This window comes from Mobula hypostoma, chromosome 4, assembly GCF_963921235.1.
Source record: "Mobula hypostoma chromosome 4, sMobHyp1.1, whole genome shotgun sequence".
In the NCBI taxonomy this organism is placed as follows: Eukaryota; Metazoa; Chordata; class Chondrichthyes; order Myliobatiformes; family Myliobatidae; genus Mobula; species Mobula hypostoma.
Genome location: NC_086100.1, coordinates 119,524,217 through 119,551,780, shown reverse-complemented (window position 1 = coordinate 119,551,780; position 27,564 = coordinate 119,524,217). Strand labels below are relative to the sequence as shown.

Below are 27,564 nucleotides of genomic sequence, written 5' to 3'. Positions count from 1 at the left end.
GGGGGACTCTAAAGTTAGGGGGTCAGACAGGCAATTCTATGGATGCAGGAAGGAAATGTGGATGGTAGTTTGCCTCCCAGGTGCCAGGGTCCGGGATGTTTTTGATCGCGTCCATGAAGTGGGAAGGAGAACAGCCAGAGGTTGTGGTACATATTGGTACCAACGACATAGGTAGGATAAGGGTCCTGAAAGCAGACGACAGAGAGTTAGGTAGGAAGTTGAGAAGCAGGACCTCAAAGATAGTAATCTCAGGATTACTGCCCATGCCACGTGACTGTGAGTGCAGGAATAGAATGAGGTGGAGGATAAATGCGTAGCTGAGGGATTGGAGCAGGGGGCAGGGATTCAGATTTCTGGATCATGGGGACCTCTTCTGGAGCAGGTGTAACCTGTACAAAAAGGATGGGTTGCACTTGAATCTGAGGGGAGACCAATATCCTGATGGGGAGGTGTGCTAACGCTATTGGGGAGAGCTTAAACTAGAATTGCTTGGGGATGGGAACAGAACTGAAGTGACAGAGGAAAGGGAGGCTGGTTCACATATAGAGAAAGCCTGGAGACAGTGCAAAAAGGGAGGGGAGGATAGGCGGGTGACAGAGAAGGGACGCACTCAGACTGATGGTTTGAGATGTGTCTATTTTAATGCAAGTATTATGAATAAAGCAGATGAGCTTAGAGCGTGGATCAGCACTTGGAGTTATGATGTTGTGGCCATTACAGAGACTTCGATGGTGCAGGGGCAGGAATGGCTACTTCATGTGCTAGGCTTTAGATGTTTCAGAAAGGACAGGGAGGGAGGCAAAAGAGGTGTGGGCGTAGCACTGTAGATCAGAGATAGTGTCATGGCTGCAGAAAAGGAGGAAGTCATGGAGGGGTTGTCTGTGGTGTCTCTGTGGGTGGACGTTAGGAATAGGAAGGGGTCATTAACTCTACTGGGTTATAGACCACCCAGTAGTAACAGGGACATCGAGGAGCAGAGAGGGAGACAGATTCAGGAAAGGAGTAATAATAACAGGGTTGTCGTGGTGGGAGATTTTAACTTCCCAAATATTGGTTGGCATCTCCCTGGAGTGAGGAGTTTAGATGGGGTGGAGTTTGTGAGGTGTGTTCAGGAAGGTTACTTGACACAATATGTAGATAAGCCTACAAGAGGAGAGGCTGTACTTGATCTGGTATTGGGAAATGAATCTGGTCAGGTATCAGGTCTCTCAATGGGAGAGCACTTTGGAGATAGTGAGCACAATTCTATCTCCTTTACCATAGCATTGGAGAGGGATAGGAACAGACAAGTTAGAGAAATGTTTAATTGGAGTATGGGGAAATATGAGGCTATCAGGTAGGAACTTGGAAGTGTAAATTGGAAACAGATGTTCTTAGGGAAACGTACAGAAGAAATGTGGCAATAAAAGGGGACTGTGTGTCCTCATTATCATAATCATAAATGTTCAAAGGATATTAGTGTGGGGTTCTGCGTAGATACATTCCAATGAGACAGGGAAAGGATGGTAGGGCACAGAAACCGTGGTGTACAAAGGCTGTTGTAAATCTAGTCAAGAAGAAAAGAAGAGCTTACGAAAGGTTTAAAAAACTGGGTAATGATAGAGATCTAGAGGATTATAAGGCAAACAGGAAGGAGCTTAAGAATGAAATTAGGAGAGCCAGAAGGGACCATGAAAAGGCCTTGGCAGACAGCATTAAGGAAAACCCCAGGCATTCTACAAGTATGTGAAGAGCAAGAGCATAAGACGTGATAGAATAGGACCAATCAAGTGTGACAGTGGAAAAGTTGTGTATGGAACCGGACGAGGAAGTGTAAGTAATTAATGAATACTTTGCTTCGGTATTCACTTGAGAAAAGGACCTGGGCAATTGTAGGGATGGCTTACAGTGGACTGAAAAGCTTGAGCATATAGACTTTAAGAAAGAGGATGTGCTGGAGATTTTGGAAAGCATCAAGTTGGATAAGTCACCGGGAAGGGATGGTATATACCCCAGACTACTGCGGGAAGCAAGGGAGGAGATTGCTGAGCCCCTGACAATGATCTTTCCATCATTAATGAGGACGGGAGAGGTTTCGGAGGATTAGATGGCGGCGGATGTTATTCCCTTATTCAAGAAAGGGAGTAGGGATAGCCCAGGAAATTATAGACCAGTGAGTCTGATAAGGCATTTGATAAGGTACCCCATGCAAGGCTTACTGAGAAAGTAAGGAGGCATGGGATCTAAGGGGACATTGCCTTGTGGATAAAGAACTGGCTTGCCCACAGAAGGCAAAGAGTGGTTGTAGACGGGTCATATTCTGCATGGATGGTGACCAGTGGTGTGCCTCAGGGATCTGTTCTGGGACCTCTACTCTTTGTAATTTTTATAAATGACCTGGATGAGGAAGTGGAGGGTTGGGTTTGTAAATTTGCTGATGACACAAAGATTGGGGGTGTTGTGGATAGTGTGGAGGGCTGTCAGAGGTTACAGTGGGACACTGATAGGATGCAAAACTGGGCTGAGAAGTGGCAGATGGACTTCAACCCAGATAAGTGTGAGGTGGTTCATTTTGGTAGGTCAAATATGATGGCAGAATATAGCATTAATGGTAAGACTCTTGGGGTCTTGGGGTCCGAGAACATAGGACAGCGGTCCCCAACCACCGGGCCGCGGACTGGTACCGGGCCGCAGAGCATGCGCTACCGGGCCGCGAGGAAGCGATATGAGTCAGCTGCACCTTTCCTCGTTCCCTGTCACGGCCACTGATCAGCCATTACGCATGCAAGGTCGTGACCCGGGCGTCATCTGTGTCAGGGTGGGAAGGAGATCAACTCCTCGAGCTTGTAAATGACGACGGGCTGAAAAGTATGTTTGACATAATATCTCTGTCGGCATTTTAGATCAAAGTCAAGACTAAATATCCTGAGATAGCTACGAAAGCACTGAAAACATTTCCATCATTTTTCTGCGAAGCGGAGTTTTCTGCAATGAATGCAACGAAAACTAAATTGCAGAATTGACTGGACATCAGGAACCCCCTTCGAGTATCGCTGTCTCCCATCACCCTTCAATGGGACCGTCTTGTTGCAGGGAAACAAGCCTAGGGCTCCCACTGATTCAGCGATATTGGTGTGTTGCAATGATTTTATATATTTATACTGGGAAAATATGTGCTGTGTGTTTAATATCCAAATGTTACTTAAAATGTTATGATGCTATTGACTTATAAGTGACCCTATAACAATTACAGCACGGAAACAGGCTATCTCGGCCCTTCTAGTCCGTGCCGAACGCTACTCTCACCTAGTCCCGCCGACCTGCACACAGCCCGTAACCTTCCATTCCTTTCCTGTCCATATACCGATCCAATTTTTCTTTAAGTGATAATATCAAACCTGCCTCTACCACTTCTACTGGAAGTTCGTTCAACACTTCAAGCTCCCCTGATAATTGACTTATCACTGTATTCATGCGAGGAAAATATGCACTGCGTGTTAAATATTAAATTCGTTAGATAAACCCTTTTAAAAACAAAATTGAGTGTATTACCCACTTATCGCCTATATTTCAGTAGTGATTAAAACCCACCCCCACGAACAGAATCGCCAAAAAGGATTTGCTGTGGGTGGGCGGAGCGGGAATCGGCAGGTCACGACGCTCATGCGCACTGGTGCCTGCGCAAGGCTTCATGGCCATTGTAGTCTTTCTGGGTAAACAACGCATTTGACTGCTACTCTTGTCCGTTGGCAACCCTACCCACCCCACCCCACCCCCGCTCCCCGGGTCAGCCGGTCTGCAAGAATATTGTCCATATTAAACCGGTCCGTAATGCAAAAAAGGTTGGGGACCCCTGACATAGGACACTCAAAGCTGCTGCACAGGTTGACTCTGTGTTAAGAAGGCATATGGTGCATTGGCCTTCATCAATCGTGGGAGCAGAGAGGTAATGTTGCAGCTCTACAGGACCCTGGTCAGACCCCACTTGGAGTACTGTGCTCAATTCTGGTCCCCTCACTACAGGAAGGATATGAAAACCATTGAAAGGGTACAGAGAAGATTTACAAGGATGTTGCCTGGATTGGGGAGAATGCCTTATGAGAATAGGTCGAGTGAACCTGGCCTTTTCTCCTAGCGACGGAGGATGAGAGGTGACCTGATGGAGGTGTACAAGATAATGAGAGGCATTGATCTTGTGGATAGTCAGAGGCTTTTTCCCAGGGCTGAAATGGCTAGCACGAGAGGGCAAGGTTTTAAGGTGCTTGGAAGTAGGTACAGAGGAGATTAATTTATTTTTTTTTTTTTTTTTTTTACACACAGAGTGGTGAGTGTGTGGAATGGGCTGCTGGCGGTGGTGGAGGCAGAAATGATAGGGTGTTTTAAGAGACCCCTGGATGGATACATGGAGCTTAGAAAAATAGAGGGCTATGGGTAAGCCTAGGTAGTTGTTAAGGTCATGTTTGGCACAGCTTTGTGGGCCGAAGGGCCTGTATTGTGCTGGAGGTTTTCTATGTTTCTATGAAACACTGTGGATTCACAGTATTTCTTGTCGAACCTTAACACATATACAATCGCAAAATGTTAGAACATAAAATGGGAGGTCTTAGTATTGTACGGTATTAAGCAGTCTTACCTAAACCATTTTCTTCATACTGAAGCCTTTCACGTTCAATTGTCTGTTTCAGAATGGCTTCACGAGCCTGGTGCTGTCTTCCTTGTCTGCCTTTAATGCTATTTGCCAATTCAATTTGTTCTAACTCAGTATCAAATCTGTGCAAATACCTGGAATGGAAAATGCAGGTTTGTTTGAAACTCAAGCACATAAACACAATAAAAATTCCAAGTCATTGACCTGGATTTTGCAATTTGGTTTGAAAGAACAACACTTGCTGTTCACCTCATGCAAAGCCAAATGTTAATTTTAGGAGATTTTTCAGCAAAGACTGGCATTTAATCTATCATGATGCCCTCGACTAGGGGCCTACGGCAACTGTTGGCAGGTCAAATACCTATGGAAGGCCGCCCTCCAAACAATCACATTGAAAAGAAGTTAACTTGCAAAAGTAATAGATAAAACTGAAACATTTTCCAGAGCTCAGTAAGTGATATTCTGCTTGACACAAGATTTTTTTTGCATAAAACAAATGAAGATATTCTGCAATTCCAATTAACACTACAAAACTGAAGCAAATGGAAATCTGCTGCGAAACAAATTAGTATATTGGAATTAGGTTGCTTTCAGTTAAGGGTAATCTATAACTGGCTTCTAATTTCAGGCTTACACAACAAGGAATGCTAATGTTGACAGAAGAAACTTAGCAATAGTCATAGAAAAGTACATCACGGGCCCATCTGATCTGTGCCGAACCACTTAAATTGCCTACTCCTAGAGACCTGCACCAGAAGCATCGCTTTCCATTCCCCTACCATCCCTATACCTATCCAAACTCCACTTAAGCGTTGAAATCCAGCTCACATACACCACTTGCGCTGGCAGCTCACTCCACACTCTCACGACCCTCTAAGTGAAGAAATATCCCCTCATGTTCCCCTTAAACTTTTCACCTTTCAACCTTAACCCATGACTTCTGACTGTAGTACCACCCAACCTCACTGGAAAAAGTCTGCTTGCCTTTACCCTATCTACACCCCTCATAATTTTGTATACCTCTATCAAATCTCCCTCAATCCTTTACATTCCAAGAAATAAAATCCAAACCTATTCAATCTGAACTCAGTAATCATCAGATTATGATATAGATGCTTAGTAAATTAAATGAATTAAAATACAATAAATATAATTTCAATAAATATGGAATAAAAACAAAATTACCAAATTTTTGTAAAAGCCTACTGGTCATGACATTACTAATATACAGTTGCAAGAAGTTTGTGAACCCTTTGCAATTATCTGATTTTCTCTATTAATTACTCATAAAATGTGGGCTAATCTTTATCTAAGTCACAATAATAGACAAACCCAATCTGCCTATACTAATAACACACAAACAACTACTACTTTTTGTCAATACTGAGTACATCATTTAAACAATCACAGTCTAGGTTCAAAAAAGTAGGTGAACCTCTGAGGTAATGCTTTCTATAAAAAGCTATTTGGAGGCAGGTGTTCCAATCAATGAGATGAGATTGGAGGTATGGGTTCTAGAGGTGCCCTGCCCTATGAAAAAGACACACAGGGTCCTAACATAGGTAGGAAGAGGGATGAGGTCCTGAAGTGTGAGTTTTGGGAACTAGGCAGAAGGCTGAAGAACAGGACCTCAAGGGTGGCGTCCTCAGGATTGCTGCCAGTGCTACGTGACAGTGATGGTAAGAATTGGAGGAGATGGCAGTTGAATGGCTGAGGAGTTGGTGCAGGGAGCAGGGTTTTAGATTTTTGGATCATTGGGATCTCTTCTGGGCAAGGTGGGACCTGTACAGATTGGATGGGTTGCACCTGACCTTGAGGGGGAGCAATATCCTTGCAAGTAGGTTTGTTAGAATGGTTTGGGAAGGTTTAAACTAATTTGCAAGGGGGTTGGGATCCAGAGTGATAGAGCAGTGAAAGAAGTGCATGGAGTAAAGCCAGATCTAACATATAGAGAGGCACTGAGGAAAGAGAAGCAGAATAAAATAGGAAGGTAGAAGGGCTAAACTATGTGTACTTCAATGCGAGAAGCATCAGGAACAAAGGTGATGAACTGAGAGCTTGGATACATACATGGAATTATGATGTAGTGGCCATTACAGAGACTTGGCTGGCACCAGAGCAGGAATGGATTCTCAATATTTCTGGATTTCAGTGCTTTAAAATGGATAGAGAGGGAGGAAAAGGGGAGGAGGGGTGGCATTACTGGTCAGGGATACTATTACAGCTACAGAAAGGATGGGTAATGTAGCAGGATCCTCTTTTGAGTCAGTATGGGTGGAAGTCAGGAACAGGAAGGGAGCAGTTACTCTATTGGGAGTAATCTATATGCCCCCGGTGGCAGCAGAGATACTGAGGAGCAGATTGGGAGGCAGATTTTGGAAAGGTGCAAAAATAACAGGGTTGTTATCATGGGTGACTTTAACTTCCCTAATATTGATTGGCACCTGATTAGTTCCAAGGGTTTAGACGGGGCAGAGTTTGTTAAGTGTGTCCAGGATGGATTCCTGTCACAGTATGTTGAAAGGCCAACTAGGGGGAATGCCATACTAGATCTAGTAACGAACCGGGTCAGGTCACAGATCTCTCAGTGGGTGAGCATCTGGGGGACAGTGACCACTGCTCCCTGGCCTTCAGCATTATCATGGAAAAGGATAGAATCAGAGAGGACAGGAAAATTTTTAATTGGGGAAGGGGAAATTATGAGGCTACAAGGCTAGAACTTGCCGGTGTGAATTGGGATGATGTTTTTGCAGGGAAATGTACTATGGACATGTGGTCGATGTTTAGAGATCTCTTGCAGGATGTTAGGGATAAATTTGTCCCGGTGTGGAAGATAAAGAATGGTAGGGTGAAGGAACCATGGGTGAGAAGTGAGGTGGAAAATCTAGTCAGGTGGAAGAAGGCAGCATACATGAGGTTTAGGAAGCAAAGATCAGATGGGTGTATTGAGGAATATCGGGTAGCAAGAAAGGAGCTAAAGAAGGGGCTGAGAAGAGCAAGAAGGGGGCATGAGAAGGCCTTGGCGAGTAGGGTAAAGGAAAGGTAAAGGAAAACCCTAAGGCATTCTTCTATTATTATGTGAAGAACAAAAGGATGACAGGAGTGAAGGTAGGACCGATTAGTGATAAGGGTGGGAAGATGTGCCTGGAGGCTGTGGAAGTGAGCGAGGTCCTCAATGAATACTTCTCTTCGGTATTCACCAATGAGAGGGAACTTGTTGATGGTGAGGACAATATGAGTGAGGTTGATGTTCTGGAGCATGTTGATATTAAGGTAGAGGAGGTGTTGGAGTTATTAAAATACATTAGGATGAATAAGTCCCCGGGGCCGGATGGAATATTCCTCAGGCTGCTCCACGAGGTGAGGGAAGAGATTGCTGATCCTCTGGCTAGGATCTTTATGTCCTTGTTGTCTATGGGAATGGTACTGGAGGATTGGAGGGAGGCGAATGTTGTCCCCTTGTTCAAACAAGGTAGTAGGGATCGTCCAGGTAATTATAGACCAGTGAGCCTTATGTCTGTGGTGGGAAAGCTGTTGGAAAAAATTCTTCAAGATAGGATCCATGGGCATTTAGAGAATTATGGTTTGATCAGGGACAGTCAGCATGGCTTTGTGAAGGACAGATCATGTCTAACAAGCCTGATAGAGTTCTTTGAGGAGGTGACCAGGCAGACAAGGTTCCACACAGTAGGCTTATTCAGAAAGTCAGAAGGCATAGGATCCAGGGAAGTTTGGCCAGCTGGATTCAGAATTGGCTTGCCTGCAGAAGGCAGAGGGTCGTGGTGGAGGGAGTACATTCGGATTGGAGGGTTGTGACCAGTGGTGTCCCACAAGGATCAGTTCTGGGACCTGTACTTTTCATGATTTTTTATTAATGACCTGGATGTGGGGGTAGAAGGGTGGGTTGGCAAGTTTGCAGACGACACAAAGGTTGGTGGTGTTGTAGATAGTGTAGAGGATTGTCGAAGATTGCAGAGAGAAATTGATAAGATGCAGAAGTGGGCTGAGAAGTGGCAGATGGAGTTCAACCCGGAGAAGTGTGAGGTGGTACACTTTGGAAGGACAAACTCCAAGGCACAGTACAAAGTAAATGGCAGGATACTTGGTAGTGTGGAGGAGCAGAGGGATCTGGGGGTACATGTCCACAGGTCCCTGAAAGTTGCCTCACAGGTAGATAGGGTAGTTAAGAAAGCTTATGGGGTGTTAGTTTTCATAAGTCGAGGGATAGAGTTTAAGAGACGCGAGGTAATGATGCAGCTCTATAAAACTCTGGTTAGGCCACACTTGGAGTACTGTGTCCAGTTCTGGTCGCCTCACTATAGGAAGGATGTGGAAGCATTGGAAAGGGTACAGAGGAGATTTACCAGGATGCTGCCTGGTTTAGAGAGTATGCATTATCATCAGGGATTAAGGGAGCTAGGGCTTTATTCTTTGGAGAGAAGGAGGATGAGAGGAGACATGATAGAGGTATACAAGATATTAAGAGGAATAGATAGAGTGGATAGCCAGTGCCTCTTCCCCAGAGCACCACTGCTCAGTACAAAAGGGACATGGCTTTAAGGGGTGGGAAGTTCAAGGGGGATATTAGAGGAAGGTTTTTTTTACTCAGAGTCGTTGGTGCGTGGAATACACTGCCCGAGTCAGATACACTAGTGAAATTTAAGAGACTACAAGACAGGTATATGGAGGAATCTAAGGTGGGGGCTTATATGGGAGGCAGGGTTTGAGGGTCGGCACAACAATGTGGGCCAAAGGGCCTGTACTGTGCTGTACTATTCTATGTTCTATTAAGTTACTGACAGAGCCTACTTTTCTCAAGAAAGATCTATTTATTTGTGCCATGCCTCGATCAAAACAACTTTCTGAAGACCTTAGAAGAATTGTCGTCTTCTTCATGTGCCTTGCGCATTACACGCTTGGGCGATCATGGCTTTCCACATCGAACAATCCCACGCAGCGTCAATGATATCTCACACTTAGATCTGTTAGTTCTTTCACAGTGTCCATATATTTTCTTCTTTGCCTTCCTCTTCTGCATTTCCCAGGCATATGGCCTTGTAATGTAAGGCATTCTATTTCTCCCTTTCTGATGACATGGCCCAGGAATTTAAATTTCCTCTCATTTAATGTTCTCATAAAAGATCTTTTTGTATGGGCACGTTGGAGTACTGTCTCATTAGTTACCCTATTTGTATATGATATTTTCAGCATTCTTCTCAGAAACCACCTTTCTGTTGCTTCTAAGTTTCTTTGGAGTTCTGGTGTTATAGTCCATGTTTCAAAAGCATACAGCAAGATTGAACAGATGTAACATTTTAGTAGCCTAAGCCTTGTTGTTGTAGAAATGTGTCTGTTGTTAAAAATCGGTTTCATATTCTGGAAGTTGGTTTTGGCAATGGCAATTCTTGTTTTTATTTCTACTTTATTTTTAGCATCTTGTGATATAAAGCTACCAAGGTAATTAAAGCTGGTCTTTTGTTCAATCTCTTGGTTACCAATGTACAATTGGCAGTTGGGAGTATCCTGCTGTTTTGGTATTACTATACATTTGGTTTTTTTACAGTTGATGGTTAGACCAAAATCTGCACTTGTACTACATTGTCTGGGAGGATTTGTAGGTCTTCTGCAGCACTTGCTATTAGGGAGGTATTGTCTGCATATCTTATATTGTTGATGTTAACCCCTCCAATTTTTATCCCACCTAGGTTTTATATTTCTCTGAGAATCCTTTCACCATAGATATTAAATCATTCCAGTGAGGCAATGCATCTCTGTCTAACTCCTCTTTGAATTTTAGTCCAATTGCTTATATTATCACCAATTTTTACTGCCATTGTTTGGTTCCAATATAAATCTTGAAGCAGTTGTTGGTCCCTTCCATCAATGTTTAGTTTAGCGAGAATTTGAAATAATTTTTCATGTTGCACTTTGTCGAATGCTTTAGTGAAATCAATAAAACATAAAAAGACATCATTTTGATATTCAATTGCCCTTTTCTGAAAGCATTCGTAATATGAAAATTGCGTTCCTAGTTCCTCTATCCTCAATAAACCCATATTGCAGTTTAAAAGTTTCTGGAATTAACTTGTTTTTAATTCGACTCAGAACAATTCTCAGCAAGATCTTTATTATGTGACTCATAAAACTGATTGTTCTATAATTTTTGTAGTCAATAGTTCCAGGAATTTTTGGCGGAGTTATAAATACTGATTTCAAGAGATCATCAGGCAATACACCAGATTCATATATGCCATTAACAGTTCAAAAAAAAAATCTATGCCCAGATCTTCTCGGGCTTGTATCACTTCCACTGAAATTTCATCAGGTCCAGTGGCTTTACCATGTTTCATGCTTTTCATTGCATTAGTTATTTCTTCTTTGGTAATAGGTGGGCCAGATTTAGGGTGTTTAATATCTGGGGGTTCCCCTCTATTATCCTCAAACAGCTGCTGTATATACTGAATCCACCTCTCACATACTTTATCTGGATCTGTTAGTATGGATCCATCTGCTGATCTTTTGCATCCTGTAGAGGAGGTTTTCTTAATTCCAGTAATTTCCTTAAAAGAAGAACTGTAGATTTGCATAAAGCTGGAAAAGACCATAAGAGCATTTCTAAAGACCTGAGTGTCCATCAGTCTGCAGTCTGAGAAATTGTCTGCAATGGAGGAAGTTCAGTACTATTGCTACTCTCTCTAGGAGTCAGCGTCATGCAAAGGTTACACCAAGAGCACAACATGCAATGCTGAAGGAGGTGAAAAAGAACCCAAGGGTAACAGCAAAAGATCTACAGAAATCTCTAAACCTTGCTAAAGGAAAAACACTGAACAAGAATGGTGTTCATGGAAGGACACCACGGAGGAAACCACTGCTCCACAAAACAAACATTGCTGCATGTCTCAAATTTGCAAAAGGCCACCAGGATGCTCCATAACGTTTCGTGGATAGATGAGACAGAAGTTGAACTTTTTGACAGAAATGCATACCACTTTGTTTGGAGGAAAAAGGACACTGCATGCCAGCACCAAAACCTCATCCCAACTGTGAAGCATGGTGAAAAGGAACATCATGGTTTGGGGCTGCTTTGTTGCCTCGGGGCCTGGATAGCTTGCAATTGTTAAGGGAACACTGAATTCAAAATTGTATCAAGACATTTTACAGGACAATGTCAGGGTAGCAGTCTGTCACCTGAAGCTTGATAGGAGTTGAATGATACAAGACAATGATTCAAAACACAAGAGTAAATCAACAACAGTATAGTTTAAAAAGAAGAAAATACACATTTTGGAATAGCGAAGTCAGCGTCCAGATCTTAACCCAATTAAGATGCTGTGGCATAACCTGAAGAGGGCTGTTCCTGCAAGGTGTCCCAGAAATATTGATGAACTGAAACAGCTTTGCCTGGAGGAATGGCCCGAAATTCCTCCTCGCTATTGTGCAAGTCTGATCAACAGCTACAAGAAACGTTTGGGGAAGGTTATTGCTGCTAAAAGAGGTTCTACCAGTTATTAAACACAAGGGTTCACATACTTTTCCAAGACTGGACTGTGAATGATTAAATATGTTCAATAGACATAAAAAGTTTGTGTGTTCTCGTTTGTCTGTTATTGTGACTTAGATAAAGATCAGACCACACTTTATGAGTAATTAATGCAGAAAACCAGGTAGTTGCAAAGGGTTCACAAACTTAATCCTGCAACTGTACTTTAGGGAAGGAAATATACCATCTTTACTTAGTCTGACCAACATGTGGCTTCCTATCCACAGGAACGTATTTGACTCTTGACATAGGGCACTTGGTCTATCATCAAACTTTGTCAGGGATGTACAAAAAAAAGCCAGCCTTGCCAATGAACTCCGCACACTGTGAACAAATACATAACATGGTTCCTGTTGGGAGTTCTCACACTTCAAGTTTTCTAAGATATTTATGCATGTTTACCATCTTGGAAATGCATTTACACAGCCAAAATACCTTTGGCAAGTTCACCTGAAATATTGTTCACTTTGGAACATTTTGAATTATTTGACATTGTTCCCAAAAATGGTGAAGGTCCAAGAAGGTTTTGGAGAGAAAGTCCTTGAGAGGATGATGATTTAAGACTGGAAAGTTGGAAGGTTTACAAAACCGTTTAGCCCAAACAGAAATAAAACATTCCAAAGTGCATGACAACAGTTAATTTAGTAAGCAAAACTGAAGAGTTACAATGCAAATTACCAAGCTAGATCACAATGACGTCACAAAGTAATGGAGCAAGAATTTCTCCTAATCTGCTTCTGCTCTTGACACCATAACTCAATCTGAACATCAGTGCAGTAAAAGGACAAGAAACACTCACCACACCAAAATGATCAAAGAAAAATGAACAGTGGATTGATGATTGTAGAGCATAAAGTACTGTTCAGTGCTAAAATGTTGGCAAACTCCTTCATTTTTATGCTTGTAAAAGCCCAGTTTGTCACATTATTGAGAATGATTAATTTTTTGGACTGCACTAATATAAAATGAAATATATAATGCTAAAATAGTAATAATTTCCAGATTCATACTTGATACTTCTTCAGAGCAAGACACACAAACTCACAAAGATCTGGCTGATAAAAAAAATTTTGGCAAAGCTCTTGTTCCACTTCTTCAGGAATGTTATTGCAGCAATTTACATACCTTCAATTTGGTACCATTTTTAAATAATCAAATTTTGTTTCAGAAAATTGCCACGAATTGTTGACAAAAAAAAGCAAAGCACCCACATGATGTTCGTGCAACTTTAGCAAATATATTAAAGTTGCAAATTGTGACTGCCTCTTTTATACAACTAGACAAAAATTGCACACAGAAAAATATCCATTGTATTTGAAAATTATTTCTTACTGTTCTATAATCTCACAGGCTTCCTGCTTAGTGTACTCAGTCTTATTGGGTTCGAGATGACTTTGAAACCACAGCAGTTTTTCACCTACGTAAAAAAAAAATCCATTTTTAAAACCAATTAACATTCAGCATTTTTATACAGTTACTTGAAAACTATGCCCAATTTAAAGATAACTACTTGCTAAGTTAACAGCAAAAAGTACAATATATATTCACATTGCCACCACCTCTGTCACACCAGCAGGAATACTATGCTATTTTTAAGAGTGGTGAAACCCAGCAATGGCAAGAGTAACATTTGTTATCATTACAATGCTAGACCTGCTGAAATAGATTCTAGTAACTAGGATTTGAAGACATGCCTACGGAATGTGGATGTCTTAATCAGCTGGCTTGATTTATCAGCCTAACTCCAGTCCTTTTAAAAGCAAAAATTAGTTTGTTTCAAAATGGGAAGGCTAACCAAAATTAGCAGGTTCAGTAATGCAAAATGTACAGGTCTACCTATCAATGTGATTGTGTTTTCTGTCAAGATGAGATGCCTTGTTGCTGAATGACGTGACAATGCAGAAAAATACATTAATAGAACATTTTTACACAAAACTGTATAAAAAATTGGCATATTGGAAGGATTCAGAGTGGTACTGGAGGGCTGATATTCAGATTGACCGCAGATCAGCGCTGGTTCTACTGTTGCTTGTCATGTACATTAGTGATTTGGATGGCAATGTGGTTAGCATAGTTAACGATGACACCAAAATCGGTGATGCAAACAAGAATGTTACCCAAGATCATAATAGGATCTAGATCAGAGGCTTCCCAACCCCTTTTATGCCATGGACCAATGCCATTAAGAAAAGGGTCCATGGACCCCACATTGGGAACCCCTGATCTAAATGAACTGGGAAGTGAGCCAAGGAATGGCAGAAGGAATCTAACACAGACAAGTGTGAGGTGTTGCACATTGGTCAGCTAAGCCAGGGTTTGACTTACATGATAAATGGTAGGGACCCAGACAGTGTCATAGAACAGAGACTGCAGGGGTATGGGAACAGTCCCTTGAAAGTGGTGAAACTGTAGACAGGACAGTGAAGGCAACTGGCACACTATGAGGCACAGCATTCAGTACAGGAGTTGAGACATTATGCCACAACTGTGCAAGTCATTATTGAGAGCAGACAGAGTATTGGGTGCAGTTCCTTTTACTCAGCTATTGGAGGAATAATATTAACGGAAAGGGTGTAGTAAAGATTCATGAAGATGTTCTGGGACTAGAGGATGAACTTAGAGGGCAAAGCTCAACAGGCTGGGACTTATTTCCTTTGGAGTACCGGTTCTTGAGGGGTGCTGTTACAGGAGTATAAATTATAAGCCAGAGGGTGGTGAATCTGTTGAATTCATTGCTATAGGTAGCTGTGGAGGCCAAGGCATCAGGTACATTTAAGACAGAGGTTGATAGTTACTTGTTTAGTCAGGACATGAAGGGATACAGGGAGAAGTAGTTTGGGGCTGAGAGGGAAATGGATCAGCCATGATGAATTGGCGGTGCAGACTCAACGGGCCAAATGGCCTCGTTCTGCTCCTGTATCTTATGGTCCTATAAAAGGTCAACTTATGACATACAGTCACAGTATCTTCCCCATGGTAGGAGCATCTAAAACTGGAGAGAACAGACTTAACATGAAAAGGAAAAAATTAAAAGGACCTCAAGGAATGATTTTTCCTGGAGAGTATGACAGGTATATGGAACAATCTTTCAGGGGAAGCAGTAGAGATGGATACAATTGCAATATTTAAAAGACATTTGGATGAGTACATGGATAAAAGAGGCCAAGAGGGTAGGGGCTAGTTTAGATAAACATCTTGGTTAGGATGGGTGAGCTGGTCTAAAAGGGCATTTTCATATGTTATATAGCTCTATAGTTCTAATACAGATGAACATCTGAGGTCTCTCTACTGAATTCCCTGCAGGCTCTTCAATTGAGAAAGGAAAATAATTTTTCAAGTTTCAAGCACAAACAGAAATGACATCTTACCAACTGCATTTAGACGTATAGCCTTCTCATTCTTTATCCTAGAGAAAATTAAAAGAGCTCTGTTTGTAGCATGATTCATCTGTGCAAATACAAATGCAAAGCAACAAGACTTCTTTATGTTAAATTAATCTACTGTGGCTAAGCAATCTTACTAATGTAACGCACTGTAAGGTTTCACTGCTAATGTAATGGCCCCTCTGTAAGGTTTCACTACTAAGGTAATGGTATCTCTGTAACAGCAATGTTTGGGTTATGACTAGAGATAACGGGGGCTTTGGATTGTGAGCTATCCAATGAGAGGCATGTTGTGCTTTCTTGTGGGTCTGGGAGCAGGGATTTCGCGGTCTTTTGTCGGTTAGAGGTGAAGAGAGAAGACATGAATGGAGAGAGTTGGTAGGCCAGCGGACGGAATAGACTCGGTGTGAGGGTCTGACGGTCAGCGATAATCAGAGGAGGTCGATGGGGAACGAATGAATGAATCTGTGAGCTCCAACGTGCACATTAGACCGTTTCATTTCTTTTTATTTTCTTTACTAACCCTACAGTAAGATTAAGATTTATAAAGTTCAATCGTTTAATTGCATATGCTGTACTGTCTGATATTTTGCAGTTTGGGTTTGTAACCAGGCAACAGATCTCGCAGCATCCACACAAACAAGATTTCTCAGTTTGGCTGGGCCAGAGGCTGTCTTCCCCTAGACAAATGCATGCTGGCCAAACCTGAAGGTTACACTAACATTACCAAAAATGTTAATTCTGCATCTAGTTCGTACCACTGGAGTTTTAAACATTTATTACCAAAAGCTAAGAGAGACACAGTGACCTAATTACAGCAAAAATAAACCGGAGTAAGTCTGCATGACCAGCAGCGTTTGTGAGGGGATAGAAACTATCAATGTTTTGAGTTGATACCCAGCACCAGGGACTGAGATTGGGGAGGGAAGATAACGAGTATAAAGGAGAGAGGGAGAGGAGTGTGACAAGGGCTAGCGGGGTGAAAGATGGAAGCAAAGAAACAAAGGCAGATGCAGTCAGATGAGGGAGAGGGGAGGATGAAGGTGTCGACAGCTGATATCTGCCCATCTTCCCTCGCTGGTCTCAGTCCTGATGCCAGGCATTAACCCAAAATGTTAACAATTCCTTCCTCCTTCCCCCACTCACAGATGCAACTTGACCTACTAAGTTCCTGCAGCAGCCTTTGCTCCAGAATCTAGTATCTGCAGCCTTGTGTCTCTTGGCAATAGAATTCTTTTCACGTGAATACAAAATTGAATATAATAAGAAGGTGAATAAACTCTTCTCGGGCTTCCAGCCGGGCACAAGCTCAAGAGGAGTTTATTTGTCATATATGCCAGGAAAGCACTAGATCCTTTTTCATAATGAGGAGATAGTTACTCTTTATTATATTTGACATAATTGTGATTATCCACTTTGGAGAATTTTTTAACAGGAAAAGACTCATTTATTCTGAATAACTTCTAATTACTGTTTGATTTTTTGCACATCAAGGAAGAACACAGGAGGTCTCCAAAAAATGTCCCAGTTGATAAGCACTCTGCCTGGTACTGATCTAAGTATACCTAAAAGATAACAGATCACTGTGCCACAACAAAATGAGGGGGAGCAAAAAATTCATCCAGGATATCCACTCATTTGCTCTGATATACAACCTCTACATGAGGTGATCTTTGAATAATAAGTGACTACAGTAACCAAATGGCCAGCTCTGTCCCATTAAGCTCTATGATTCTATTCAGGAAAGTCAATGATGCAGAACCAAACAACCTCCAACAGGAATACCAGATGGAAAATACCAGTTGAGAGATATATTTAAATACTGATTGTTGCTAATAACATTGAAGTATTACACAAAGAGAAGTCTAGTAAATTGGCCATGTGTTTATAAATGAACAATACCTAACCAGATCTCCAGTGTATCTAACCATCTTTCATGAATAATTATTTGCTTCCTGTGAGATAATATAATAGCAATTCTGCACATACCAACAGCAAAAATAATGACCTGACCTTTTATGTCCACTTGGACCCTTAGACACCTAGTTTAAAACATACACAGGATTAGCCACCTCAAAATTAATCTAGCACTCCTCGGTTACCACTAAGAGAGAGCGAGGGTCTGTAATCCATAGTGCTAGCTGTACTGAGAATGCTGCCAACTATATCAATCGTCACAAAACAGAAACAATTGTCAATTGTTAAAGAACAAAAATAGTTCAATTAGATCAAGACTTCATTCAAACAAGTTATTTGTCTTATCACTAATCAGTTCAGAGGCTATTGGGATTATGAAGAACTTACTTTTCAAATAATGGATGTAACTACAAGATACCCTCAATAACTGAAGTAACATTATTTGACAAAACTGATAGACCAATCACTAATATTAAACAAAGCAAGGTACACAGAACATACTGGAAGAAGAAAAAACGTTGAATGAGAAAAGAGAACACTGATATACAGTATCAGGGCAACGTAGAGACTTTCAAAAGTGCAATAACATACTTATCTTTCTTCTCTTGTTTATGTGACTCCCGTACTAGCTGTGCAGCCTTTCTGCTATATGGATGGATAACCTTATTCTCCAGTACTTTCTTAGTTTTTGGTGCTTTAGGCTATACAAAAGAAAACACTTTTAAAAAAAAAAGGCATTGCACTGTCCTGCTCAAGAACATTTAGTTCTAAGTCATTATCTGCTTAGATAAGAGGCTCCGTTAAAATCAGAATCAGATTTAATTACATCTGCACATGTTGAGAAATTCATTGTCTTTGCGGTAGCAGTACAATGAAATACATAATAGTAGAAAAAATGTGAATTACAGTAAGTATACATAGTTTTTTAAAAATAGTTAAATAAGTAGTGCAAAAATAGAAATAAAAAAAGGAATGAGGTAATGTTCATGAGTTCAATATCCATCCAGAACTCAAACAGCAGAGAGGAAGAAGCTGTTTCTGAATCATTGAGTGTGTGCTTTCAGGTACCTGTACCTCTTTCCCAGTGGTAGCAATGAGAAGAAGGTATGACCTGAGTGATGGGAGTCCTTAATGATGGATGCTATCTTTTTGAGGCATTGCTCCTTGACAATGTCCTGGATACTATCTAGGCTAGTGCCCACGAAGGAGCTGAATTTGGTTGTGCACAGTAACACCCCGCCAATACCAAACGGAGATGTGGACAGTTAAAATTAATAAATCAGACTTTCTGTACCCTGAATAAAGCAATAATCTGAACATTTATTTTACTTTAAAGGGTATGCCATTCACAAAATGGAAAGCCCTCATTATGAAAACTATATGGACAGTATCAGCAATAATATGCCTCCAGGCTATAAACATTGGCCATGAAAAATGCAAGAATAAACTCTCAATGTACAACATATTCAAATTGACCGAAATGGATTCAGTTAGAAGAAAAATATGTTTTCTTCATTGTTTATATGCTTAAAAGCAACAAAAATAGCAGAAAGATTACCGAGAGATCTGATAGATGAAAATTATTGGTTTTGCCACTTAGTAGTTTAGCAAAATACAGGGAAATTACAATTAATTGATCTTTAAGCTGATGCAATATTTGGTTGATGAGAGCATGTACAATGATGTTACAAAAGCAATTGATAACAATTACAGCTCATGTTTAATCCAAACAAAAAGAGAAATAAGCTACAAGCAAGATTCAGGGACTATAAATTTACGAGCTGCTTAGAGAATATTGTACTAAATATTTTATCAGCTGTAACTGCAGGCCTGCAAATCTGAGTAATAATTTATATTCATGCAATTTTCCACCCTTTTTTCACAGTTATTTTTGGTAAAATTACAGTTTGGAGTAAAACTCATCAAATGTAATTTCCTGTTCTGTTTTCAATTCTGGTCCTTAAATAGCTGCTTATGATTTTCAACCAATATCCTCCACCCCTCCAACCCCACTATTATCTGAACATCTTATGATTGTTAAGAAAAGTACAGATTCACAGATGAAATCGGTTGAACCCGTTAAAAAAAATGTAAGCAGCTAGCAACCATTAGGCAGAAGACATCAGACAGACATAATCATAACGAGCAGCCATTAATGAGGTCAAATCTAATGATATATTCATTTGCATTTGGGCTGTGTTAAGCAGACTTATATAGCCTGGACTAGTATAAACTGAAACTTAAAGGTACTGTGAATTCCTAGATCCTGCCACCCTGTTGTAAATGTGGTAACCTGGAATCCGAAAGCAGCTAGAGTCCCATGAAAGCAATGAACTAGGAACCCAATGGAATAGGTGAGTAGGAAACAATCTACATGTAACTATTGTTCAGGACAGAATTAAACTTTTACTTTCAAGGGTTTTTCTGGAGTCTCCAATACCTCTCCCCCTGTTGCAAGTGCTTTTCAATTACGGAGACACAATGCACATGGTGTGAAATGACCCTTTCCAAGCTGCGTCAGTCCAGGCCAACACTCAGAAGCTGATAGACAGACAAATATACAACTAATTGGAGGTTCAGGCTCTAAGAACACGCCAATCCTCAATGAGAGTGGATCTCATAGTGAGGGTACATAACAGGGCTACTGCCCTACAACTATCTACAATGAAAAGCGGTTGATCCTGAGATGGTCATAGAGCACTACAGCACAGAAAAAGCATCTAGTCCAAGACAAACTGTTATTCTGCCTATTCCCATTGACCCGAGCCCTCTTTTCAATTCCCACTGCCGCCTGTAAGGAGTTCGTACGTTCTCCCCATGACCGTGTGGGTTTCCTCTGGGTGCTCCATTTTCCTCCCACAGTCCAAAAACATATCAGTTGGTGGGTTAATTGGTCACTGTAAATTGTCCCGTGATTAGATTAGGGTTAAACTGGGGACTGCTGGGTGGTGTGGCTCCAAGGGCTGGAAGGGACTACTCTGTGCTGTATCTCAATGAAGTAAATCAATCCCCCCATCCATGTACTTATCCACAGCTCGTTCAACACTCTCACTACCCTCTGACTGAAGAAGTTCCTCCTCATATTCCCCTTAAACAGCACACCTTTAACCCTTAACCCACGACCTCTAGTTGTAGTCCCACCTAATCTCAACGGAAAAAGCCTGCTTGCATTTACCCTGTCTAAACGCTCATAATTTTATACACCTCTATCAAATCATCCCCTCATTCTCCTATGTTCCAGAGAACAAGGTCTTAACGTATTTAATCATTTCCTCTAACTCAGCTCCTCAAGTCCCAGCAACATCCTTGTGAACAAGAGAAAATCTGCAGATGCTGGAAATCCAAGCGATGCGACAAAATGCTGGAGGAACTCAGCAGGCCAGGCAGCATCTATGGAAAAGAGTACAGTTGAACGTTTCAGGCCGAGACTCTTCAGCAAGACTGGAGAAAAAAAGATGAGGGGCAAGAGGAGGGAGAAACAAGGTGATAGGTGAAACCGGGAGGGGGAAGGGTGAAGTAAAGAGCTGGGAAGTTGATTGGTGAAAGAGATATAGGGCTGGAGAAGAGGGAATCTAATAGGAGAGGACAGAAGGCCATGGAAGAAAGAAAAGGGGGGAGGAACACCAGAGGGAGGCGATGGGCAGGCAAGGAGATAGGATGAGAGAGGAAAAAGGGGATGGGGGATGGGGAATGCTGAAGGAGGGGGCCACATTACTGGAAGTTCGACAAATCAATATTTAAGCTGTCAGACAGAATACAAGGTGTTGTTCCTCCAACCTGAATGAGGCTGCATTGCATGAGCAGAGGAGACCATGGATAGACATATTGGAATGCGAATGGGAATTGGAATTAAAATGGGTGGCTACTGGGAGATCCCACTCTTTGTGGTGCTCGGTGAAAGTCTTCCAATCAAATGGGGTCTCATCGATGTACAGGAGGCCACACCGGGGACGCCAACGGACTCACAGATGAAGCGTTACCTTACCTGAAAGGCTCACAGGTGAAGTGTCCTTGTAAATAGCTCCTGAACTCTTTCAACCTTATTGACAGCTTTCCTGTAGTCAGATTACCAGAATTGCACACAAAACTCCAATAGACCTCATCAGCATCTTGTGCAACCTCAACATAACATCCAAACTCCTGGACTGAATGCTTTGATTTACGAAGGCGAATGTGCCAAAAGCTCCCTTTATGCCCCTATCTGCCTGTGATACCACTTCCATGGAATTATGGATCTGTATTCCCAGATCCCTTTGTTCTATCACACTTCTCTGTACCTTACCATTCACTGTGTATGTCCTACTCTGGCTTGTTCTCCCAAAGTGTGACACCATTAAATTTAGTGTCAGCTTTAAATTCATTGTGCCATTTCTCAGCAGATTTTTCCAGCTGGTCCAGATCCTGCTGCAAGCTTTGATAGCCAGTAAGTTTGCTGATCCAGTTTTCCACAATATCAACCAAATTATTAATATAAATAACAAACCACAGCAGATCCAGTACCAATCCCATTGGTACACCACTAGTCACAGGCTTGTAATCAAACAGGCAACCACCTACTGCCACTCTCTGGCTTCCAATCTAATATAGCACAGAAGCTTTTCTCCAGCTATCTTGATTCATTCCGTAGGAAAATTGAGACACTTAAGACAATTAAGTATAACAAAAAACAATGGCCCAACAGAATTCTCCTGTAGAATAAAAGGGTGTGTTTGAAACCTTGCCTTGCAGTTCAATTAAATTCAATTAGCATCCAATGACAATGTGAAAAGTTACTAAGTATGTCCTATCCAAAGAAAAATCAGGCCTACACCAATTTGGCAGTTTTCAATAGGTAATTTGATGGGGAAAATATCAACAATGTTATTAAGACTAACCTTCAAGCTTGAGTACCTGCAGCTCATTACAGAAATCTGTATATCAATTGCCCCACCAAAAACACCCAGCAGCAACTACCATTGATCAAGATAAACATGAACCATTTAGATAAATATTCTGGGTGCAAGAGAAACCCAAGGCTATGCACATGCAATGAATGACAGTCCAAAGCCTTTCCATCACCCACAACGCTAATGTCAGAAATACTCTCCCCTTGTCTGGATGAACACAATTCCAACATCACCCAAGAAAGGCACGTACGTTCGAATGCTGTTTACAGACTTCAGTTCAGCATTCAACACAATCCTTCCTCAGCACCTGAAACTGCTGGGCCTGAACACCTCCCTCTGCAACTGGATCCTAGACTTCCTGACTGGGAGACCTCAGTCAGCCCGGATCGGAAGCAGCGTCTCGAACACCATCATACTGTGCATGGGGGCCCCCCGGGTCTGTGTGCTCGGTCCACTGCTGTTCACTCTGCTGACCTACGACTGTGCTGCAACACACAGCTCGAATCACATCATCAAGTTCGCCGATGACACGACCGTGGTGGGTCTCATCAGCAAGAACGACGAGTCAGCATACAGAGAGGAGGTGCAGCGGCTAACAGACTGGTGCAGAGCCAACAACCTGTCTCTGAATGTGAACAAAAGAGATGGTTGTTGACTTCAGGAGAGCACGGAGCGACCACTCTCTGTTGAACATTGACAGCTCCTCCGTTGAGATCGTTAACAGCACCAAATTTCTTGGTGTTCACCTGGCAGAGGATCTCACCTGGTCCCTCAACACCAGCTCTGTGGGCAAGAAAGCACAGCATCGTCTCTACTTTCTGCAAAAGCTGAGAAAAGTCTATCTCCCACCCCCTATCCTCACCACATTCTACAGAGGATGTATCGAGAGCATCCTGAGCAGCTGCATCACTGCCTGGTCGGGAATTGCACCGTCTCGGATCACAAGACCCTGCAGCGGATAGTGAGGTCAGCTGAGATCATCGGGGTCTCTCTTCCCGCCATTACAGATATTTACACTACACGCTGCACCCGTAAAGCCACTAGCATTGTGAAGGACCCCACGCACCCCTCATACAAACTTTTCTCCTGCCGTCTGGCAAAAGGTACCGAAGCATTCGGGCTCTCACAACCAGACTGTGCAACAGTTTCTTCCCCCAGGCCACCAGACTCCTTAACACCCAGAGACTAGACTGACATCTACATCATTTATTATTATATTGTAATTTGCCCTCCACAGTGCCTATTGTTTTGTTTATTATTTATTGTACTGTTTTGTGCACTTTATGTAGTCCAGTGTAGGTCTGTAGTCTAGTGTAGTTTTTGTGTTGTCTTACGTAGTCTAGTGTAGCCTTGTGTTGTCTCACTTAGCCTAGTGTAGTTTTGTGTTGTTTCATGTAGCACCATTGTCCTGGAGGAACGTTGTTTCGTTTTTACTGTATACTCTACCAGCAGTTTATGGTCGAAATGACAATAAAAAGCGACTTGATTTGAAGAAGCTCAACTCCATCCAGGGCTAACAAACCTGCACGACGATCACCCCAAACACCACCCTAAGCATTCCTTTCCAGCAGGAACATGACATATGCATACGAGTTACAAATTCACTGCGGCTACTTCCTAGACTATCACCAAGTTCAAGCGCTGAAAGCGAGTAATTCATGCGAGTTGCATCCTGATTCGGAAAAATATCGCTGATTCGCTGGCTCACTACCATCAACGCGAGGTCACTAAGAAAACAGGCAATAACCGCTGGGTTTGCCACAGTCCGCACAGACACAGCCTCACTCGATTACTATTAAAAAATCTCCCCCACGTTTTCGTGCCTCTGAATGTCACCAAGCGATCAGGACCCTAGCCCAACAATCAAATCTGACTAGACGCTTTTGCTCTCAGGTTACAGAGTCCATGACTGAGTCGGTCCGAACTGGATCAAAGTCGTGAGGAGAGGCAGAAACACCATTTAATAAAACGCTATTCACATGCCCTCACCATTCTGCCGCCGCCGGAACTTCAACCTGTCAATTCCCTTCCCCCGACAACTGTAGCTGCCCGGAACCTCATGGCAGTCGGAAGTATTCTGGGTGCCTGAATTCCTGTTGCTCCAAAAACAGGAAGTGATTTTTGTCTCCCTGACAACCGTGCCCAGCGCTGTGTTCTTCGCAGTCGAAGCGCGCTGTGTGCTCTTCGTGTTAGTGATTGTATGGACACCGGATGATGGCGAGCAATAAAAAGTCGCGGTTCTCAGTGTAGTTATTCCACTGAAAATTCACCCTGGCAGTGAAAATCCAAGCATGCCATCCCAGTTTATTCCGAACCTAGTTGTGTCCCAATTGCTCCACTGACGCGGGCATCTAAACTCATAACTGACCACAATTGTCTGTAGGGAGTATCCTGGGATCCTATAAGGGAGGTGGTGGATCTTGTCTGATGGTCGCTTGAACATACTTTTGAAGTGTATTTGGCAGGATACCTTTTCAGCCGATCTTTCAAACAAGCACTGAGATCTTGTTTAACTTTTTGGTGAATCAGAATCAGAATCCCATTTAACTATTAAGTCGTGCAAACATTAGGAAATAAAAATTAGTGAGGTAGCTTTCATGGATTCAATGTCCATTTAGGAATCGGATGGCAGAAGGGAAGAAGCTGTTCCTGAATTGCTATGTCTGTCTTCAGGCTTCTGTACCTCCTTCCAAATGGTAACAATGAGAAGAGGGCATGTCCTGGGTGATGAGGGTCCTTAATAACGGACACCACCTTTCTGAGGTGCTACTCTTTGAAGCTGTCTCGTACCTATGATGGAGCTGATTAATTTTACAACTCTCTACAGCTTATTTTGATCCTGTGCCATAGCACTCCTCCCCTCCCACTTTATTAGACAGTGAGGCAGCCAGCTAGAATGCTCTCCATGGTACATCTGTAGAAATTCACGAGTGTTTTGGTGACATGCTGAATCTCCTCAAACTTCTAATCAAATATAGCCAGCCGCTGTCGTGCCTTCTTTATACCTGAATTGATTTGTTGAGATCAGGTTAGGTCCTCAGCGATACAGCCCAGAAACTTGAAATTGCTCACTCTCTCCACTTCTGATCCCTCTCTGAGGACTGGTGTGTGTATGTATTCCCGTGCTTTACCTTTTCTAAAGTCCACAATCAGCTCTTTGGCTTACTGATGTTGAGTGCAAGGCTGTTGCTGCTGCACCACTCGACTAACTGGTACATCTCACTCCTGTACACCCTCTTGTCACCATATGAGATTCTGTCAGCAAATTTCTGGATGATGAGGAGGGCAGTCTCCATCAGTTCTTTCACAAACACCCAGAACCTCAGGCACAGCTCTTGAGGCAGTCGTGCTGGAAATGAGACTGCTATTTCTCTCCTTATGAAGTGTGCATTTTCCAAGAAGGTCTGATAAGGAAGCATCAATCTTTGTCAAGATGTCCCAGGCAACTTCAAAACACCACTGCAACTGGAAAATTATCAACAGCATGAAAGGTGTGTCTGAAAGATGGGTCTGAAACTACTAGTCCTGTAGTGTAAGAAGTTGTACACAACTGCAGACTTTCATATTCCAAGGCGTGGGACTACATGCTGAGGAACACAATGAAGTTTAACAGTACTACCGCCGAGGCTCTATGAGAAGAGGACACAGTGTCATCTTGCCACTCGACACTGAGCTGGGCCCTGTGTGAAAACCTTACAAACTAATTACAGGTGGAATGCTTCGGAATGGAAAAAAAAAAGTGATGTCACTTTTTGGCCACTTTAATACTCCTGTGTTAGATTTTTTTTAGATTAGATTATGAGAACACTCAGTCCTCGTTTATTGTCATTTAGAGATGCATACATGCATTAAGAAATGATACAAAATTCCTCCAGAGTGATATCACAGAAAAACAGGACAAACCAAAGACTAACACTTGACAGAACCACATAATTATAACATATAGTTACAGCAGTGCAAAGCAATACCATAATTTGATAAAGAACGGACCATGGGCAAAGTAAAAAAAAGTCTCAAAGTCCCGAGTCGATCGACTCCCGAGTCCCCGATAGCAGGCGGCAAAGGGAGAAACTCCCCGCCATAAACCTTCAGGCACCAACAACTGCTGATGCATTGGAAGCACCCGACCACAGCCAACACTGAGTCCATCCATCTGAAAACTTCGAGCCTCAATGCAAGTATCTAATCAGCCAATAATATGGTAGCAACTCAATACATAAAAGCATTTAGATATGGTCAAGAGGTTCAGTTGTTGTTCAGACTAAACATCAAAACGCAAATGAAATTTGATCTAAATAACTGACCATTGAATGATTGTCGGTGCAAGACGGGGTGGTTTGAGTATCTCAGAAACTGCTGATCTCTTGAGATTTTCACTCACTGTCTATAGGGTTTGTAGAGGATGATCCCCAAAACAAACAAAATCCAGTGAATGGCAGTTCTGTGGATGAAAATGCCTTGTTCATGAGAGAGTCAGAAGAAAGTGGGCAGATGATAGGAAGCTGACAGTAATTCAAATAACCATGCATTACAACAGTGATATTCAGAGAAGCATCTCTGAATTAAACCTTGAAACAGATGGGCTACAGCAGCAGAAGAAAATGAACATACACTCGGTGTCCACATTATTAGGTACAGGAGGTATCTAATAAGGAGTCCACTGACTAGAAGTATTGTAAGCAATGTGATACATGCCATAAACAATGTATGATGACAAAGGGATGCCTCTATAACAAAATTAAAAATTGCACAAATTATACATTTTGGGGGGAAAATAATCACCTCTTCAGAATAGCTAACTAGGAAAGGCCAGATGGTCTGCATCCTAGAGTGCTTAAGGAAGTAGCCCAAGAAATAGTGGATGCATTAGTGATAATTTTTCAAAACTCGTTAGATTCTGGACTAGTTCCTGAGGATTGGAGGGTGGCTAATGTAACCCCAATTTTTAAAAAAGGAGGGAGAGAGAAACCGGGGAATTATAGACCGGTTAGCCTAACGTCGGTGGTGGGGAAACTGCTGGAGTCAGTTATCAAGGATGTGATAACAGCACATTTGGAAAGCGGAGAAATGATTGGACAAAGTCAGCATGGATTTGTGAAAGGAAAATCATGTCTGACGAATCTCATAGAATTTTTTGAGGATGTAACTAGTAGAGTGGATAGGGGAGAACCAGTGGATGTGGTATATTTGGATTTTCAAAAGGCTTTTGAC

The 27,564-nt window shown here is 42.1% G+C and overlaps 1 protein-coding gene across 2 annotated transcripts in view; it reads right to left on the bottom strand.

Moving 5' to 3' along the window:
- tma16 (translation machinery associated 16 homolog) overlaps positions 1-24,382 on the bottom strand; it is a 40,036-nt gene extending 15,654 nt beyond the window's left edge. The window contains exons 1-5 of one of the 2 annotated variants that reach the window (XM_063045035.1): positions 24,343-24,382; positions 18,059-18,168; positions 15,536-15,573; positions 13,500-13,584; positions 4,613-4,761 (exon numbers count right to left, since the gene is read on the bottom strand). In XM_063045035.1, coding sequence (XP_062901105.1) covers positions 4,613-4,761; positions 13,500-13,584; positions 15,536-15,573; positions 18,059-18,168; positions 24,343-24,345 — 385 coding nt within the window. In that variant the 5' untranslated portion in view covers positions 24,346-24,382. Of the gene's footprint in view, positions 1-4,612; positions 4,762-13,499; positions 13,585-15,535; positions 15,574-18,058; positions 18,169-23,875; positions 24,083-24,342 lie in introns of those variants that run through there. The other variant, XM_063045034.1, reaches the window with a different exon arrangement.
- Positions 24,383-27,564: the final 3,182 nt, after the last annotated feature.